Here is a 19,205-nt window from a genome sequence, read left to right on the forward strand (position 1 = left end):
ATGGACTTGTGATTGCTTTGGACATATGTATTGATACTATGGAGGCAATGTTGAGCTTCCCTTGTAACCACCTTGCTGACAATGAGCACACAAAATTATCAGATGCACTGCTTCTCATGGGAAGGTTAGTGATTATTTATTATTGGTGGAGACTTCTTCCCTTCTTCTTTTTTGGAGTTATCCGAACAGGCCTGGAAAATAGTGGAGCTCAAACTGATGACAGAGAGATGGCTCAATTTTACAAGGTATAGAGGCCCTTTTATTTTTCCTGCATGGGAACTCTAGAAGAATTTTGTTAACTTGGAGAATATCCATGGTATTACAAAGTTGTGTAAGCAGAGGATCAGGGATCTGGAAAGTGTCTGAGCATTCTTATTTAATTTTCATTTGTTGAACTTGGTTTTGCTTTCTTTTTTTCTTCCTTATGGTATTATTTTGCTTGTATTATAACAAGGATCAAAATACTCATGGGAAGATCTCAAAAATCACTCTCATTTTACTTGGATACGATGCTCCCTAGATAGCTGCAGAGAACAAGATCGGTATAGGGCATATAACCTGAAAACTAGTTTGTACAGGTGATGTACAAAGATAGGCACCCAAATCCACAGTTGGACATCTAAATAAAAGTGGCCTCCTTTTAAGAGATCTGTTGAGCATCCACAGATTCCACTGGCTTCAGAGGAAGTTGTGGATGCGGTGGTAAACCCAGGACAAACAGCTACAAAAGGGGGGTAGTAATTAGTCCCAGGGGATTAAAAGGCCCCTCCCTATCCACTGAGGAGAGAGAACCACAATGTTCAGCTGGAAAAGGGGCTGTAGGGAACCAATTAGGTTCAGCTGACTCCAACTACTTGGGACCTTTTTAAACCCTCCCCTGGGTGGTAGGAGCTAGAGAGTGAGGAGAGCTGGGAAGCTACCAGTAGGCTGTTTGCAGCAAGACACCAGACCTTCCCAGTAGGGAGGCTGCACTCACTCCCCAGAAGGGAAGGAAAGGAAAATAAGCACAAGGCACCAGAGTAGCAGTCATGTTAGTCTGTATCCGCAAAAAGAAAAGGAGTACTTGTGGCACCTTGGAGACTAACAAATTTATTTGAGCATAAGCTTTCGTGAGCTACAGCTCACTTCATCGGATGCATATGATGAAGTGAGCTGTAGCTCACGAAAGCTTATGCTCAAATAAATTTGTTAGTCTCTAAGGTACCACAAGTACTCCTTTTTCTTTTTGCAAGCACAAGGGACTGACTGAGCAGAGGAGAAGCAGGACCCCGTGCCACCTATAAGGATTTGCCTTGCCCCACACCTGAGTCTCCAAGGCTAAAAAGGACTGAACCTACTAAGGCAAACAAGGTATTCTGTCACAATGTTTAACATTTCTGAAAATCAGTCCTCTTTTATTTAGATGCCTAAATATAGATGTAGCTGTCTAATTTTTTAGGTGCATTTTGGAAATATTGGCCACAATATCCATTGCTTTTATGGTATTAATTTGCCTAAAATAAAATTACTAGAGTTTATTTTAATGGCTGTTTACATGACACTCAACATTTACTCCATTCTGATTCTTCTTCTTCTCCCATTCACCTCCTGCAACATAAAAGAATACACAAGCACTGCATATATTAATAGTCTTACAAGTCTCAACAAAAGCAAATCACTAAAAAGGGAAAATGTGTTCATGCTACAGTTTCTCCTTGTGAAGAGAAAAGTTAGCGTTGCAAAGGGAATTCATTTCATTGTTATAAATAACAAATACTTCTGGAATTGCTAATGGTGTGTGCATCTCTAACAAGTTTCACTGGTAATGCTTTCAGTTCAATTTCCCTACAGATTAATTTTCAATAGCTCCCATTCTGGTTACATTATTATATTCATTCTCTGCAAGAATTTAGAGACACTGTTATTGATAAGAGAAATTTTTTAATGCTATGTCTCTTTAAAAACAATGTAAAATGCTTCTCAAAGGAGACATTAACATGGTAACTTTAATTCTACATAGTGTCAGGACTCATGCACGAAAGCCTTGCTCCTCTGAATGAAAACCAATAGCACTGCCTCTCCCCATCCATATCTCTGTATGCAACGTGTCAGTCATCCATTCACATTGCTGATGCAATTCCAAAGAGCTTGGCTAAAGTCTCTTACTGTAAAAACCCTTCAAAGCAGATTCCCCAGGCAAACAGTCATCCTCACCCTTGGCCATGCTGTCAGATATGAAACGCAGAGCAGTCTTCAGGGATGAAAAACCATCCCCAAACTGCATTCCGCCGCATCCATGAATCTTAACCAGAGTGCCCGAAGCATCTTGTCTACTTTACATCATATTTTAAGGGGCATGTATTTACCCGGCCATAAAGAGCAGCATGAATCGTTATCAGTCTCCCTGCAGAGCTATGCAGTTTAATCTAACACCAGACAGACAAATATCCGTCTTGCATTAATTCTTTACAGCCAGAGTGTAAGAACTGATGTTCACAAACCGACACGCCTCCAAGGCCAGCATTTGGAGCAGGAGCTGAAGGTTTACTTCTCAATAAGAAATAGCCATGCCTGTTCCCAGTTTGACTACAGTAGTGGGAACAGGCCTGGCTAGATCTTTAGCTTCTTTCGCAGCAATTACAGTCTCAGAGCACCGCTGACCTTCCCCTGCCCAGATTCCCATGAGAACATGACTGCCAGTTCATATTCTTGCAAAGCAAAGATGTTACAAAAGCATCATCGATTTTCTCTCCCAGACTCCTGCGATACACAGCATGGTATCAGAGAATATACCGAGATCCACCATAGTCAGGCAAAGCAAGATGCTCCTATTTTGGTAAACAAGTCAAATATCCCCTGAAGGGACCTCTGACTGTTCAGTGCCAAAATTCATGTGAGAAAATCTCGACCTATTTTTATCCTTTCCTTGCAGGGGTATTATCCAAGCACCGCTGACTTGTCCTCCGCTCCCGCCCCCCATTCCTGGGCTATTGCGGCTCCTCAGACAAATATGGAAAACAAATATGCTCATCGTTTTGCAATCAAAAGCAACATATTTGCCAAGTCCCACTGAGCCTGCCCTGACCCCCTGACAACCCCATTGCTCATTCCTGAGCTACGGCCTCCTGCAAAGCTCGTTCCTGAGGGGAACCCATCCTCACACACTCACTGTGGCCGTGGTGGAGAATTTCCTCAAAAGCTGATGGGCTTTCCACAGCATTTTTGCAGGCTCTGTGGTGCCAGCGGCTCAGAGGTCCGAGGCTTTGCTGCTGCAGCAGCGCGAGGGCGAAGGCAACACCTGTGCCCCGCTCCCGGGGTCCCAGCTGAGGCAGAGGAGGAGGCGGCCCAAGCGGGGAGGTTTGTCTGACGCAACCCGAGCTGGGTGCTGGTGGCCGCGAGCCAGGCAGGCGCGCACACAGGGCGGCAGCAGCAGCAGCTTCGCCAGCGCCCGCCTGCGCGCGCGCGCTCCTCCACGCTGCCTGCCCGGGGTGGGGCCGGGCTGCGGCGCAGGCTCCCGCCCGGTTCGCTGCCAGCTGGCTGGGCGCGGAGGACGCCTCCTCTCCTGCTGCACCTGCCCCGGCGTGCGCGGGAAAGCGGGTTGTGTCCTTCTTTGCGCTGGGAATACAAAGCCGCCCGGGGTGGAAAGAGCCGAACTGAGTGGGGAGTTCAAGCAAGAGCAAAGTCCCAACTTGCGCTCTGGGGAGATCAGGCTGGGAGGCGGGAGCTATTTCCCTAGTCCAAGAGGAGGGGTTTTTCCTTCTCCCTGGCTGGTGCCAGGTTTCAGAGGAGCAGCCCTGTTAGTCGGTATTCGCAAAAAAGAACAGGAGGACTTGTGGCACCTGAGAGACTGACCAATTTATTAGAGCAGGAGCTTTCGTGGGCTACAGGCCACTTCATCGGATGCATAGACTGGAAGGTATAGTAAGCTATAGCTGTATATACACATACAGATAAGTTGGAAGTTACCATACAAACTGTTTCAGAGTAGCAGCCGTCCTTTTCTTCATACAGTGAGCAGCCAATTAGTTAAGATGAGCTATTATCAGCAAGAGAAAAAAACTTCTGTAGTGATGTAACCCTTCTGCCCGTCAGAGTTGGCAGCAACAAGGCTCCCCCCTACTTAACACAACGCTCAGTGATTTCAGCTCTTAGTCAGTTCAGCTCTTTGGTGAATTCAGTTTATAGCACGGGAATCGCAGTGCCGGTGCACTATTAGCACAAAGTGAGCTCAGCAGCCTGTAACTAGACTCCTAATGGCATCAAAATTAGCTCTGATATTCCACAGTGGAGAGAGGAGGAAGTGCAATTAGCATGTAAGGCCCTCACCAAAGGGCCCATGCCACCAAGTATTAATACTTGTCCCCAGCCTCTCTCTATTCACAGAGTTTTGGAACCCATGACCCTTGCCTAGCGAGTGCTACTTAGTTGATGCTGAGTCCCTCCATCATAACAAAAGGCCAAGTACAGTTCCCATAATCAGGGTAATAATTTATTCTTCCTGCCCCAATAACAGAGACACTGGGGATCCCACAGCAGCCAAAGTGACCATTTGGGCAGCTATGGCCTCATTCTAGGCGTGGTGGGTGTGCCTATGCAACTGAGATCGGCCCCTGAAGTTCTTTTCCACAACTTGCCACACCTCACCACCAGATGTAAGGGTGGAGCTCATCCTGACACTGCTTACAGTGATAATCAAGATGGCCACTACAAAAGTTTTTTTTTCCTCCTGCTGATAATAGTGCATCTTAACTAATTAGCCTCTCACAGTTTGTATAGTAACTTCCAACTTATCTGTATGTATATGTATATGTATGTGTATATATATATATATCTTACTGTATGTTCCATTCTATGCATCCAATGAAGTGGGCTGTAGCCCACAAAAGCTTATGCTCTAATAAATGTGTTAGTCTCTAAGGTGCCACAAGTCCTCCTGTTCTAGCTGGTGCCAGTGCAGCAGACAGGAGCGGCTCAGGCATAGCAGAGCTTGCGGGGGGGGGGCAGGCATTTGGTTGCTTTGCTTGCACAAAAGGAGAATAGCTCCGTGGGAAACTGCTTCTTCTCCACAGAACAGGTACTGCAGGTCTGCTCCAGCAGCATGCCTGCTCCCTGCCCTGCAGGGTGCATTTGCTAGAGGAGAGGGTAGTGCTGGTCCTGCTCTAGTCGAGGTCCTACACCGTGCCCAGCACTGGGGTAGGCGAGCCTGATCCTGGAGTATGAAATGAGCTTGTAAGTTTCCCTGGTTCGGCTCACTAAGAATCCTGAAGACGAGGGCCCAGAGGAGTGAATTTGATGGGATGTCATTTGAGGAGCCATTAGCCTGAGTGAAGGACACAGGTTTTATGCACTCACTGTAACCCAGGTTGCTGAGGCCACACGCTGCTGCATTCGGTACCAGCTGTAGTTCCCATACTTCAATCTCAAGCCTTGAGGGTCCACACACAGTCCTTATCCTCTCTACCGAGCCAGTAAGGTTGCCAGCATTCGTTTGTTTTAAAATGTGTCAAAGATGGATGCTGGTGCCAGTGGTGCAGCCAACAGTAGCTTCCTGAAAATCCACGTTGCCCACTGCCTGTGATTTTACTGGGAGTCTGGTAATGATGTAATCTTCGTTTTGTTGGCGTTGGTTTCTCTTTTAAAGCCCCAGCAGTCTTCTGATTACATGAATATTTCATCTTTAGTTTCAAAAGGGAAGTTTATAGTCCTCAGGGCTGTGGAGAAGAGCTTGAAAATATGAATCTTCCAGGCTCAAAAAACCAGCAAACAAAAATGCCCCCACAGTAGTTATTTTTAAACACCAGTCTCATGATTTCAGGGCCTGACCCCTGATTTCTGAATGCTTGGGGTTGGTAGTACTGTTGGCAGGAGTTTTATTCCTGACCACAGTGTAGAGCAAGAATGGAAAAATGTTAATAACCAGCTCTAGTTGGAAACTTTTGTAAAAAATGACAATTTGATGAAAACCAGAAAAAAAATTTCACAATTTTTTTTGGCAAACTTTATCTAACCACCTCGCTCGTCAACCTTTCTTATTCCAAATCCCTTTTGTTTTTATTTGAGGTATTGAGTGTAGTAGCTGCAATGCAGATAGAAACCTATCTAGAGGGGAGGGGCTTCATACATCCTTTTATTTAATTACACAGGTAAAAGACAGGCCCCCTCATTGAAACCTACCAGAAATAAAACTCTACCCCACCGCAAGCAGTCTATGTGTTCTATCTCCTCTTTCTATTTCTCTTCTCTGCTGCTCTTTCATTGTCATACCCTAATAACAAAAACATGTTTTTTGGAGAAAAATGTAGCAAGGCAAAGAGAAATAGGTCTCCCCAACCAGCAGTTATGCTGTGCTGAAACCTCCCCCTCTGAAACATCTAATTCATTTGAGCCCTCTTCCATCCTGGGTCCCCTCAGTTTTCTCTACCCACTGGAATTCCTTTTTGAAGGAGGAGGCTGTTTTAGAGTTCCACAGGGAGAGGATGTGAGGGGGACCTCCTTAGGGAGTAGGCAGGACATTGGTAATTTTGAAACACTGTTTCAAAATTGTATCAGGATTAGGGCACCTTGCAGGGTCCTAGAGCCAAGGCTGCAGCCTGAGACCAAACATCTACCCCACAATTAAATAGCCCCTTCGCCAGAGCCCCAGTCAGCTGGTAGTAGCTAGCCCTGGGTTTTTAATTGCACTGTAGACATAAGAGTCCCATCCCTAGAAGGAGATGAGGAAGACAGAGGCACATCCTGCTCCAGTCTGTAATACTGTCCTGAGAAGGTCAAACACATAGGAGAGGAGGGAGGGAAGAAAATGGAGAAGTTGGCTATGCCATCATAACATGGACTCATACTTAGGAACCATTTCAAGGAAAGCAAGACAAGCTTCCTCAATGAGCTTGTAACCAGAACAGAGCTCATTGGAAAAAGGATGGTAGGCAAGGCACCGGTAAAGTATATGCACCTGCCCACTCCTTACCAGATAGGAAAAAAACATTAAAAAGAACGAGGAGTAGTAGTGGCACCTTAGAGACTAACAAATTTATTTGAGCATAAGCTTTCATGGGCTAAAACCAGCCACAAAAGCTTATGCTCAAATAAACTTGTTAGTCTCTAAGGTGCCATTAGTACTCCTCGTTCTTTTTGCTGATACAGACTAACATGGCTACTACTCTGAAAAAAACATTGACTCCCTCTTTAGCGTCCATGGCAAAAATCCTTAGGGCTTAATTGTAAGCCCCCTTTCTCCCCTAGTTACCTATATTGCCCATCTGTGTGTAAAGAAGAGAGCTATCATTGCAGGGCAGCTACTCCCCCTCCACTGCAGGGGGCCAGGGAGTGGATTTGCAGGAGTAGGGAGCACAAGAGAGCTAGCACAGAGTGTGAAATAAGTCATGCCAGCCCTTTATCTGGTACAGCTTATTTCTCCCTGGAGTAAAGGGCTGACAAGGACTGAATTGTGACTGTCTCCTAATTCGCTCTGTGGTTTGTTCTGGGTAGCACAGTCATGCACTCCCCCTTATTCAGACCTCACTGTAATTCCACTACAATGTAGACTGTGAATGAGTCTACAGAAACTATAACATTTTCAGTAAAACTTTTATAATTAAAAGGATCCTCTGGATTTTTTTTTTTTTTGGTAGTAAATTGAAAAATCCAGAAAAGAGTGCCCTTGGCCAGTTCTTACTTGGTGTTGTTTTCCTCTCTGTACAGGTCAAATACTAGGGGTGCATTTCCCCCTACATTCTTAGAATTTGTTTAAAGGGTTTTGGGGGTTGAGTGAACACAATTGAAAGGAAGGAGGATTTAGAAAAAATGCAGAGAGACAAAGAGAACATGGGGAAAGTGATAGAGGTGAAGATTGAGAAAAACTGGGAAGATTTAATGACAACATGGGAAAAGAATTTACTGAAAGAAGGAGAAGTTGAGAAATTGATGAAAGCACATAGAAACTTTACATTCAGAGTCCCAATACTATCATACAGGCCCTGACAATAGACACTTTTGAAGAGGATCCAGAATCTGTGAAAAATAGTGGATCAGCAATTGTATAGATTTCTAATATTTCTGGGAAAATCGGTTTGCTCTTTCCATATGCTTGTGTAAGCTAAAATTCTGCATTCCAGAAGTACTGTAGGCAGGAAAAGACAGGAAAGTGAATTTGCCTGTAATTACAGATTGTGACAGCTGACTTTCAGAAGGTGCATGTTATTTAGTTACAGTTTTTGCATGTTTGTTCACTTGAACCCTGATTAAAATAACAGGACAAAGTGGAGGGAATGCAAGGGAAAACCTCAAGAGTGACTAGGTGGATGGAGGGACTGATTTATAAGGAAAGCTAAGAAACGAAAACAAAAAAATAGATGTCTAGCTTCACAGAGCTAGCACACTAAGGCTAGAAATTCAAGGACCTAGCTACTGTAGTACATGCTTGGGGGCTCAGATGGGATTGTATCCAGGGCTGCTAGCCCCTCCTACTTCTTGTGCTGCAGCAACAACACTTCTATTTTGGGTGCACTAGTGTAGTCAGAGCTAGCATGGGCATGTCTCCTCAAGCTGGGAATCTCCTAGCTCTACTGCAGACATACCCTAGAGACACCAAAGCAGGGTACATAGCTGTCTGCTGGTATTTGAAGGGAGTGACAATGAGGATCAGATTGTGCCTGCCCCCCATGGGTATGTGAAAGGGAAAAGGCATAAGGGGCACTCCCCTCCCTGCAGTCTCTTGTGCCACTGCTGGGCAAGATTCTAACACAGTCCCCATTCTGTTCAGGTAGCACAAAGAATGCTCCCTCCAGGCTAATGCCTACAGTGGTACTAGCTTCTACAAAGAGGCGTGGACAGGCAAGGATGGGGCTGTGGTCCTTCCTTCTCTGCACCAGTCAGTAGATCCATCTCCATGGAGAAGGGAGCACATATTGCACCTTATCAAATGGCAGCACTTCCCCTGTTCTCCCATTGTGCTTGCAGCATGCTCTGCTTCTTGGGAATGTCTAGTCAGGCCTGGTCTATACTACGGCATTAGATTGACATATGCCACATTAGGTTGAATTTATAATGTGCGTGTCTACACTATCAGCCCTTTCTGCCGACCTAAAGGGCTTGTAAAATCGACGCCTGTACCCCACTTCAGTGAGAGGAGCGGCATGGGAGTCGACCTTCCTGGGTCGAATTAGGTAGTGTAGACACAACGCTGTGTAATTGGATGCGTTTGGCCTCCGGGAGGTGTCCCAGAGTGCTCCAATATGACCACTCTGGACAGCATTTTGAACTCCACTGCACTTCAGCCAGGTATACAGGAAAAGCCCCGGGAACTTTTGAATTTCATTTCCTGTTTGATCAGCATGGAGAGCTCACTACCACAGCTGACCATGCCTGCTCAGGGCCGCAAATGCTCTCCAGCATGGAGGATACATGAGACACTGGATTTGACTGCTGTGTGGGGAGAAGAGTCTGTGCAGGCAGCGCTCCAAACCACCAGAAGAAATGCTGACATCTATGCTAAAACTGCACAGAGGAGGGGGGTGGGGTAAAGGCTACACTAGGGACACACAGCAGTGCCGTGTGAAAATAAAGGAGCTCAGGCAAGCATACCTGAAGTCAAGGGAGGTGAATAGTTGCTCCGGTTCTGAGCCACAGACATGCCACTTCTATGAGCAGATACATGCAATTCCAAGCGGGGACCCCACCAGTACCCCAACAGGCTCTATAAATACCACCCAGGGGACTCAGGTGGCCACGGGCAACAACGAGGAGGACATTGTTGATGAGGAAGAGGAGGAGGAGGAGGAGAATGTGCAGCAGGCAAGCGGAGGATCCATTCTTCCTGACAGCCAGGACCTTTTCCTAACTCTGGAGCCAATCCCCTCCCGGGACCTACTGTTGCAGGACTCTGATGGTGGGGAAGGCACCTTTGGTGAATGCGCACTTGCACTTAACCCCTGAAGTGTGATTATAATTGTAGTTAATGTTTAATTTGAGGTAAACAATTGGGATACAGTGGCGGCCAGTCCAGCTACACAAAGGATGCTCCCCAGAAAAGCCTGTTTATGTGCCAGGACTTTCCCCACCAAAAAATATCCCTGGGTGTGCCCTGACACAACCTCCCCTTTCTTGTCGGCTCACCTTGCCTGCCTGCAAACCGAAATCTGCTGCCCAGCATTCTGCCATGTGTTGTACCTTACTGGTAGGCGCTTCTGTTAGAAGACAAAATGTGGCCATGTATCTCAGGGAATGTATTTACTGCTGTGAAGTGTTTCATTCATTGCAAGAGTTAACCTTCTGTTTTCAACAATGTATGTTTTTCCTTGCAGCTGCAACATTGTCTGTGGGTGCTTCCTCCACACCAGCACAATGGCTGTCCCAGATTAGAAGACGAAAAAAGCAGACAAGGGAAGACATGTTCTGTGATTTGATGCCTTCCTCCGAGACTGACAGGGCCCAGCTGAATGCATAGAGGCTTACACTCTTGGAGAGCATGCACACCAACCAAGAGGGCAGGAAAACATGCAGGGATCAAGAGCGTGACATGCAAGAGGAGATGTTGTGGCTTATGGGGGAGCAAACAGACATGCTGAGGTGTCTGGTTGAGGTGCAGGAAAGGCAGCTAGAGCTTAGAGTCCCACTGCACCCAATGATGAACCAGCTGCCCTCCTCACCAAGTTCCATATTCTCCTCTCCCACACATCCTAGAATGTGGAGCAGTGGGGGAAAAGCTTCATTATCCCTTGAACTCAACTCCAGGAGACGGTTCATGGTCTCATTCCCACAGCTTTGATTGCTAGACAGTGCAATTGTAGTAAGCTATGTGTCCTTGCCTCTCCCCCCATGTTATCAGGCCCTTAGACCCCGGTTATCTTTGCTATTCATTGCTGTCTCTGTTCATTGTTTGTTAGCATAATAAAAATGCATAAATTGAGGACAAGAGGCTCTTTATTCACTGTGCACACTGTGGTTGGTGGGGGTTTAGTTTACAGAGCAGTACATGCAAAAAAGGGAAAGGAACTACACACACCTCTGTCACATCAGTGTTGGATCATTCATGAAACTGGTTTCAAAGCCTCTCAGAGATGCAGTGCACCTAGGTGTGCTCTTCTTATTGCCCTGGTGTCTGACTGCTCAAAATGGGTTGCCAGGCCATCTGCCTCAACCCCCACACCCCACCAGAAAGTTTCCCCCCTTACTTTCACAGATATTATGGAGCACACAGCAAGCAGCAACAACATGGGAATATTGCTTGTGATGAGGTCTAACCTAGTGAGTAAACTGCACCAGCGGCCCTTTAAACATCCAAAGCCACATTCTACCACCATTCTGCACTTGTTCAGCCTATGGTTGAACTGCTCCTTACTGCTGTCCAGGCTGCCTGTATATGGCTTCATGAGCCACAAGAGCATGGGGTAAGCTGCGTCTCCAAGGATAACTATTGGCATTTCAACATCACCAATGGTAATTTTCCTGTCTGGGAAGAAAGTTCCTTCTTGCAGTGTTCGAACAGCCCAGAGTTCCTAAAGATGCGCGCGTCATGTACCTTTCCCGACCATCCCACGTTGATGTCTGTGAAACGGCCTTTGTGATCCACTAGCACTTGCAACACCATTGAGAAGTACCCCTTGCGGTTTATGTACTCTTTGGCAAGGTGGTCTGGTGCCAAGATAGGGATGTGTATTCCGTCTATCGCCCCACCACAGTTTGAGAAATGTGCAGGACAGAGTGGATGGCTTTGCCATGATGGGGTTTCCTGAGTCATTACCCTTCTTAGCAGAAGTGAATTGATTGCCCTGGCTACTTGGATCACAGCAGCCCTCACAGTAGATTTACCCACTCCAAAATTGTTCCCAACTGACCAGTAGCAAGCTTCCACAAGGCTATCGCTACTCACTTCTCAACTGTCATAGCAGGTCTCATTTTGGTATTTCTGCACTTCAGGGCTGGGGAAAGCAATTCATAAAGTTCCATGAAAGTGGCCTTACACATTTGAAAGTTATGCAGCCACTGCTCCTAATCCCATACCTCCATAATTATGTGGTCCCATCAGTCTGTGCTTGTTTCCTGGGCCTAGAAGCGGTGTTCCACTGGGTCAACAAACCCGGCTGCTGCTGCCAGCATGTGCTAATTGCTCCATTCCATGGCTTCCAGCACGGCTATTTGCGTGGCATCACAGTCCTCCACGCAGCGGCTCCTGTCTAGGCTCTGCAAATACCGTAGGATGATGCACGAGCTGTTTGCAATGCTCACAACAACAGCGTATAGCTGAGCGGGGTCCATGCTTGCCATGCTATGGTGTCTGCATGAGTAACCCAGGCATAGGCATGAAAATGGCGGAGGGAGGGATAGAGGCAGGGAGGAGGCAAGTGCATCATGGGAGGCTGACAATATGTACCCAAAACAACTCACGAAAACGTTTTTGTCCCATCAGGTATTGGGAGCTGTCATAAATATAAAGGGAAGGGTAAACCCCTTTGAAATCCCTCCTGGCCACGGGAAAGCTCCTCTCACCTGTAAAGGGTTAAGAAGCTAAAGGTAACCTCGCTGGCACCTGACCAAAATGACCAATGAGGAGACAAGATACTTTCAAAAGCTGGGAGGAGGGAGAGAAACAAAGGGTCTGTGTCTGTCTGTCTGTATGCTGGGTCTTTGCCGGGGATAGACCAGGAATGGAGTCTTAGAACTTTTAGTAAGTAATCTAGTTAGGTATGTGTTAGATTATGATTTCTTTAAATGGCTGAGAAAAGAATTGTGCTGAATAGAATAACTATTTCTGTCTATGTATCTTTTTTGTAACTTAAGGTTTTGCCTAGAGGGGTTCTCTATGTTTTTGAATCTAATTACCCTGTAAGATATCTACCATCCTGATTTTACAGGGGGGATTTCTTTATTTCTATTTACTTCTATTTTTTATTAAAAGTCTTCTTGTAAAAAACTGAATGCTTTTTCATTGTTCTCAGATCCAAGGGTTTGGGTCTGTGGTCACCTATGCAAATTGGTGAGGCTTTTTATCCAACATTTCCCAGGAAAGGGGGGGTGCAAGTGTTGGGAGGATTGTTCATTGTTCTTAAGATCCAAGGGTCTGGGTCTGTAGTCACCTAGGCAAATTGGTGAGGCTTTTTACCAAACCTTGTCCAGGAAGTGGGGTGCAAGGTTTTGGGAAGTATTTTGGGGGGAAGGACGCGTCCAAACAGCTCTTCCCCAGTAACCAGTATTAGTTTGGTGGTGGTAGCGGCCAGTCCAAGGACAACGGGTGGAATATTTTGTACCTTGGGGAAGTTTTGACCTAAGCTGGTAAAGATAAGCTTAGGAGGTTTTTCATGCAGGTCCCCACATCTGTACCCTAGAGTTCAGAGTGGGGGAGGAACCTTGACAGGAGCCTAACCCAGAATTCCAATCAGCAGCAGGAACTGTGGGATAGCTGCCCACTGTGCATCGCTCCATGAGTCGATGCTTGCCATGATAGTGAGGATGTGCTTTGCTGACTGAATGTGCATAGTGAGAACATGCAGCGTTGACTTGTAAAATTGGAGGCTAAATGTTGATTTAAATAAATTAGACCTAATTTCATAGTGTAGACATGCCCTAAGATGGGGGCACTTCCATTGCACTCCACCAAGGCCTGTGGCTTAAGGCCCCAAGAAAGGGGAGGAATTATTTAGGATATAATTTAGGTATAAAAACTTATAGAATAGGATGGTACAAGGGGAAATAACTAGGAATAATGGAGTGAAATTAAGAAAGGGAAAATAAAGGAATAATGTAAAGGAGGGAAAAAATCTTTATGGTGAGGGGTAATATTTTCAGAAGTGCTTAAGGAGCCTAAGACTCATTTTAAAAGTATTTTAGACACTTAGAGCCTAAATCTCATTGAAAGTCAATGGACTTAGTCCCTTAAACCACTCAAGTGCTTTTGAAAATTTTAGCCAAGATCTATTGGATTATGGAAGTCTTCCAAAAGAATTAGTTGAACTCCTATTATTTGGGACATTACAAAAAAACAAAACAAAACACCAGACTATGTCCTACAGGAAGAAAACTTGCACTGGCAGGTAGATGGTTAGATTGTTTTAATAGTATCATAAAACTAGAGCAGGAAAAAACATGAATTTATAAAGAATAGCTATGGAGTAATCACAGTTGTTCATTTTAAACGTTAAGCACAAAAAGCAAAAATCTCTTAATTTCCAAATATATTATGCTATCGCTGCTGGTATTTTTTTGCAGACACACTATAATGTCTCCTAATTATATGGTGGAAATTCTTAAATTATACAACAAGGACCCTGAAAATTTCTGCCCCTGAGCACATGCGCTGCTGCCTCAGGCAAGTGTTCAGGTGCTTATCTCATGCCTAAGCCCAAGCATGATCCTTAACCAGATGGAGGTAAGTGTTTCCATGCCTTTCTTGTGGAGCCTGATCCAGTAGGTGTGCTCTGAGCATACCTAACTCTGCACAGAATGGTCATGGGTGGGAGAAAGAGGAGGGTTCCCTCATAAACTCTAGCCCAGGGTGGGAAGCCCAGATTCAATTCCACCCTCTGTTACCTGCAAAAACCTTAGGGCACCCCACCTATACCCTATCGAGGGCTCAGGGCATGACCTGGTTAATTTAAGTACCCTCACCCATTCCTTACTGAGGGCTCGGGGTGTAAGGCACCTACCTTTACCCATGGGGCTCAGAGAAAAACCTGGTCAATTTAAGTATTTGTCCTTTCCCACAGGGTTTAGGGCTCTATGGGTCTGTGGGATCTTTTCCCAGTGAAAGAGCCTTACACTAAACATTATTTATTAGCAATACACACAGAGAACATATATGCCAAGCAAATGTCTTATGTTCACTGCTCCCAATATACAGACAAACTTCACCCGATGGCCAGTCAGGATTCACTTCTCTGTGGATGCTGACGATGCCTCTGCACGTCACGGTCATGCAAAGGGCTCAGAGATCTAGCAGCTTGATGTTGAACTGCAGTTCAGAGATGATTCCCAAATATGTAAAACTAGCTACCTCTTTTAACTTCACTAAACCTATCACATTATTCAATACCCCCAGGTAACAAAATGTAACCAGTTGTGCACTGGCACTTATGTTTCCTCATCCCTGCTCAAATCTTTTTTTACATTTTATCTTTCATACCTGAATTGCAACTTCTTTATGACCTTTATTTGTGCAGATGGTCAGCATAAGAGAAGCCCTGACCAGCGAATTTATCTATTTTACCATTTGTTGAGGGTCTTTCTGTACCTCCCTAAACTTCCCAGTGCTTGGGTGTGTCTACTTTACAACCCTGGGTGTTATAATGCTTGTTAGGGGCATTCCTGAGGTGGGGGTGCCTTAGCAGCAGGAGAGCATTTTTCTTAATTTTAGTGGTGAAGTCTCTGAGTTTCACACAAGGCCAGTTTAGTATGGGGGTGAGTTAAGTCCCAGGCCCACGCCTCTGTCTGATGAGACAAAGGGCTTTGAATAGGGGTCTCCCACTTCTCAAATAAGTGCCCTACACATGGGACTATGGAGTCATTCTCACACTCTCTCTGGCCCAGCATATAAAAAAAAAATTAAATATGCAAAGTGGAAAACCTTCACCAAGAGAGCTTGAGAGAGACCCACATCAGACCAGCCCATATTTAGAGCACTCTTCTGCAGCGTGGGAGACAAGTTCAAATCCCTTCTCCACATCAGGCAGGAGAACAGATGAACACAAGTTTCCCAAATCCTAGGTGAGTGCCCTAACCACTGTGCTAAACAGAAGCCTCCTTCTCTTCCTTCCTCACCCACTTTGTATGGAGTTCACTGCGCTGCCAGTGTTCTTGCAAGAAACAGCTCAGACACCAAAGATGTCTAACTCCAGAAGATGGTTGCCAGCTACAGATAAAATGTAATAGGTGCCTAATTCTGAGGGGGCAGAGCTTAGGGCACACCCCTCTCATTAGCAACTCCCATTGGCTAATATAAGCAGCTACCCACCTAGTGTAGATTCCATTCTCAGGCATTTATCTCTTTAAATTTGTTTGTCATAAATATAAAGGGAAGGGTAAACACCTTTAAATCTCTCCTGGCCAGAGGAAAAACCCTTTCACCTGTAAAGGGTTAAGAAGCTAAGACAACCTTGCTGGTACCTGACCAAAAGGACCAATGAGGAGACAAGATACTTTCAAAAGCTTGGGGAGGGAGAAATAAAGCCTCTCTCTCTGTCTGTGTGATGTTTTTGCTGGGGATAGAACAGGAATGGAGTCTTAGAACGTAGTAAGTAATCTAGCTTGACAGGCGTTAGATTCTGATTCCTTTAAATGGCTGGGAAAATAAGCTGTGCTGAATGGAATGTAGATTCCTGTTTTTGTGTCTTTTTGTAACTTAAGGTTTTGCCTAAAGGGATTCTCTATGTTTTGAATCTAATTACCCTGTAAGGTATTCACTATCCTGATTTTACAGAAGTGATTCTTTTTCTTCTATTAAAATTCTTCTTTTAAGAATGATTGCTTTTTCATTGTTCTTAAGATCCAAGGGGTTGGGTCTGTGCTCACCTATGCAAATTGGTGAGGATTTTTATCAAGCCTTCCCCAGGAAAGGGGGTGTAAGGGTTGGGAGGATTTTGGGGGGAAAGATGTTTCCAAATGGGCTCTTTCCCAATTATATACCCGTTAGATGTTTGGTGGTGGCATCAATAAAGTCCAAGGGCAAAAGGTAAAATAGTTTGTACCTTGGAGAAGTTTTAACCTAAGCTGGTAAAAGTAAGCTTTGGAGATTTTCATGCAGGCCCCCCCATCTGTACCCGAGAGTTCAGAGTGGGGAAGGAACCTTGATGGCACTGCATAGGGAGCACAGGCAACTAACCCAGGGTTTGTGGGATCCACTGATTTTCAAGGTGCCTATAAGGCACTTTGGGTATGTCTACACTGCAATGTAAGCCTAGGGTTAGGAGACCCTGGGGGTGTTTACACTTATTTGTAACCCCAGGTTAGGAATTGTTGAACCTTGGGTCAAATCTGGGGCTCCAGTGTCCACACAGCATTATGAGGGCCTAAGTCCAATCACCCACATTCCAGACTTCCTAGCACCCTTCCAAAACGTGGCCACCCTAGCCCTTTGTTCATGATGCAGCGTGGGTAAACTTGACTGTCCATAACACTCAATTAAGACTTCTACAGATTATTTGTGATAAAATAGTACCTAGAAGCCCTAATCACAGACCAGGACCCCATTGTGCTAGGTGCTGTACAAACGCAGAACAAGAAGACAGTCCCTGCCCCCAACAACTCATCTAACCTCGTACATGGAAGATCCTTATAGCTTCCTAGTATTCTGTGGTATAAGTCTTTAAGTTACTTGCTGAACTTCACATAGAATGGGAATACTTGTGGCACCTTTAGAGACTAACAAATTTATTTGAGCATAAGCTTTTGTGAGCTAAAGCTGACTTCGTTGGCTGCATTCACTGAATGCAGCCGATGAAGTGAGCTGTAGCTCATGAAAGCTTATGCTCAAATAAATTTGTTAGTCTCTAAAGGTGCCACAAGTATTCCTTTTTCTTTTTGTGAATACAGACTAACATGGCTGAGACTCTGAAACTTTACATAGAATGTGACTCACAATGGTCCAACATAAATCATATATTCACAGACAATGAAATGACCAGAACAATAAACTACTCTCCCCATTGCATCCCTCTTTGGTAATACAATTATCAAGAAAGAAATTATTGTAAATATACAAGTCAATTACAGCATTTTCTGAAATTAACAACAAATATTCTTTTGGCATTCCAGCACTCCCACAGACTTCCCCATAAATATATATGTGAACGAACTCCACCTTCAACTCATGCAAACCTGGGTAGATAAGCCCTCCTGGTGAATTATACCTGACACTAAAATACTTCTCCAAGTGTGCTTATTATTGCTTCTTCCTTAAATACCCCATGCAACACAATATAGCAGCAGATGAATAAAGACCCCTTCCTTCTCCCTGAGTCGGCTTGCTTTCTTCCCTGGGTTCTCCAACAGGCGAGCTAATTACCTCATTAGTGCATCATGCTCCCTGCAGGGGTGATCCAATCCAATCAAGTTACCTAACTCCCCTCCTACTCTAACCATACCTGGTGCCCTGGGTGATGTAAGTGTCCAGGCTGCTGGCCTCCAATGGGTTCTATTTGTAAAAGTGTCACACTGTAGGAAATAAAAACTTTCTAGTACAAACAAAATTCCATAGAGGTTAACTAATTTTCAGAAATGATGCTCAAAATCTCCAAAGAAGCTCAGCTGAGCAAATTGCATACAAATCACTCCTTAGTCAACATAATACACTTATCAAAGCTAGTCTTGACTGACTGTCACTAGAAACCTAATCATTTTCACAAGCAAGTCTGAATCAGTGTCAGAAAAAATCCAGCAGCACTTACAACTGAAGGACAAGACCAATGTAACTTAACAAAGAGTGCCACTCAGTGAATAAACTGAAAAGCATTAGCCAGTCATTTCAAAAACTGCATCATTAAAGGGCAACATGCAGCTTAATGCTTTAAAAAACTCTAACTGTTACTTAAGCTTAACTCACTTAAAACCTATTTTCCAAATATCTTCTTTCACTGTAATATTTTCATTCAAAAGAATTCCCATTTCTGTTTTCCATTTCGTGCTCACATGGACATCTCTATTTTATGCACATCATAACAGTGTGGCTGTTGTGCATGCTGGTTGGTTAGCTCACTTTGTCCTCAGGTTTTGCAGACTTCATAAAAACTGCACACACCCTGAAACACTTTTTTCCGTACATATTCAGTTCATGTTTTATTTAAAAAAATTGGAAGCCATATCCTAGCTTTGAATATACATGATGGCTCCACTGAGTTCAATGAAAGCTGCATGTACATAGAATATGGCCCTGAATGTCTAGTCTAAATTAGAGCCCAATTCTTAATACCTGCTTAAAGATACTGTGCACCCACAAGTCGTATTGATTTAAATGGAAAGTGAGAGAACCCAGTCCTTTGCTGATACTCAGCATGTTGCACAATCAGGCGCTTAAACTTTTTGTGACCTTTTAAAAGAAACTAAGGCAGATATTTGCACAGGAACCAGGGAATCGAGGGGAGACACCGGTGGTGGTGCTGTGTAACTATTTGATAACACAGACCAAAAATACATATATCATCATCTCTCTTCTTTGAAATTATCTTTGAAAAAAAGATTGATTTATTGTTTCTGTAATTTGACAAGAAATGAATTTTAACACCATTGTTTCAAGTCTGTTCTTT

General features: G+C 44.6%; 1 protein-coding gene across 1 annotated transcript in view; it reads right to left on the minus strand.

The window, feature by feature from the left end:
• The window catches only part of ALDH1L2 (aldehyde dehydrogenase 1 family member L2), a 51,634-nt gene extending 48,316 nt beyond the window's left edge, over positions 1 to 3,318 (minus strand). The window contains exon 1 of the mRNA XM_084648724.1: positions 3,149 to 3,318. Within this exon, the coding sequence (XP_084504850.1) occupies positions 3,149 to 3,199 (51 nt within the window). The 5' untranslated portion in view covers positions 3,200 to 3,318. The remainder of the gene's footprint in view (positions 1 to 3,148) is intronic.
• Positions 3,319 to 19,205: the final 15,887 nt, after the last annotated feature.

The sequence above is a fragment of the Lepidochelys olivacea genome (assembly GCF_965140295.1).
Source record: "Lepidochelys olivacea isolate rLepOli2 genome assembly, chromosome: 1".
NCBI lineage: Eukaryota > Metazoa > Chordata > Testudines > Cheloniidae > Lepidochelys > Lepidochelys olivacea.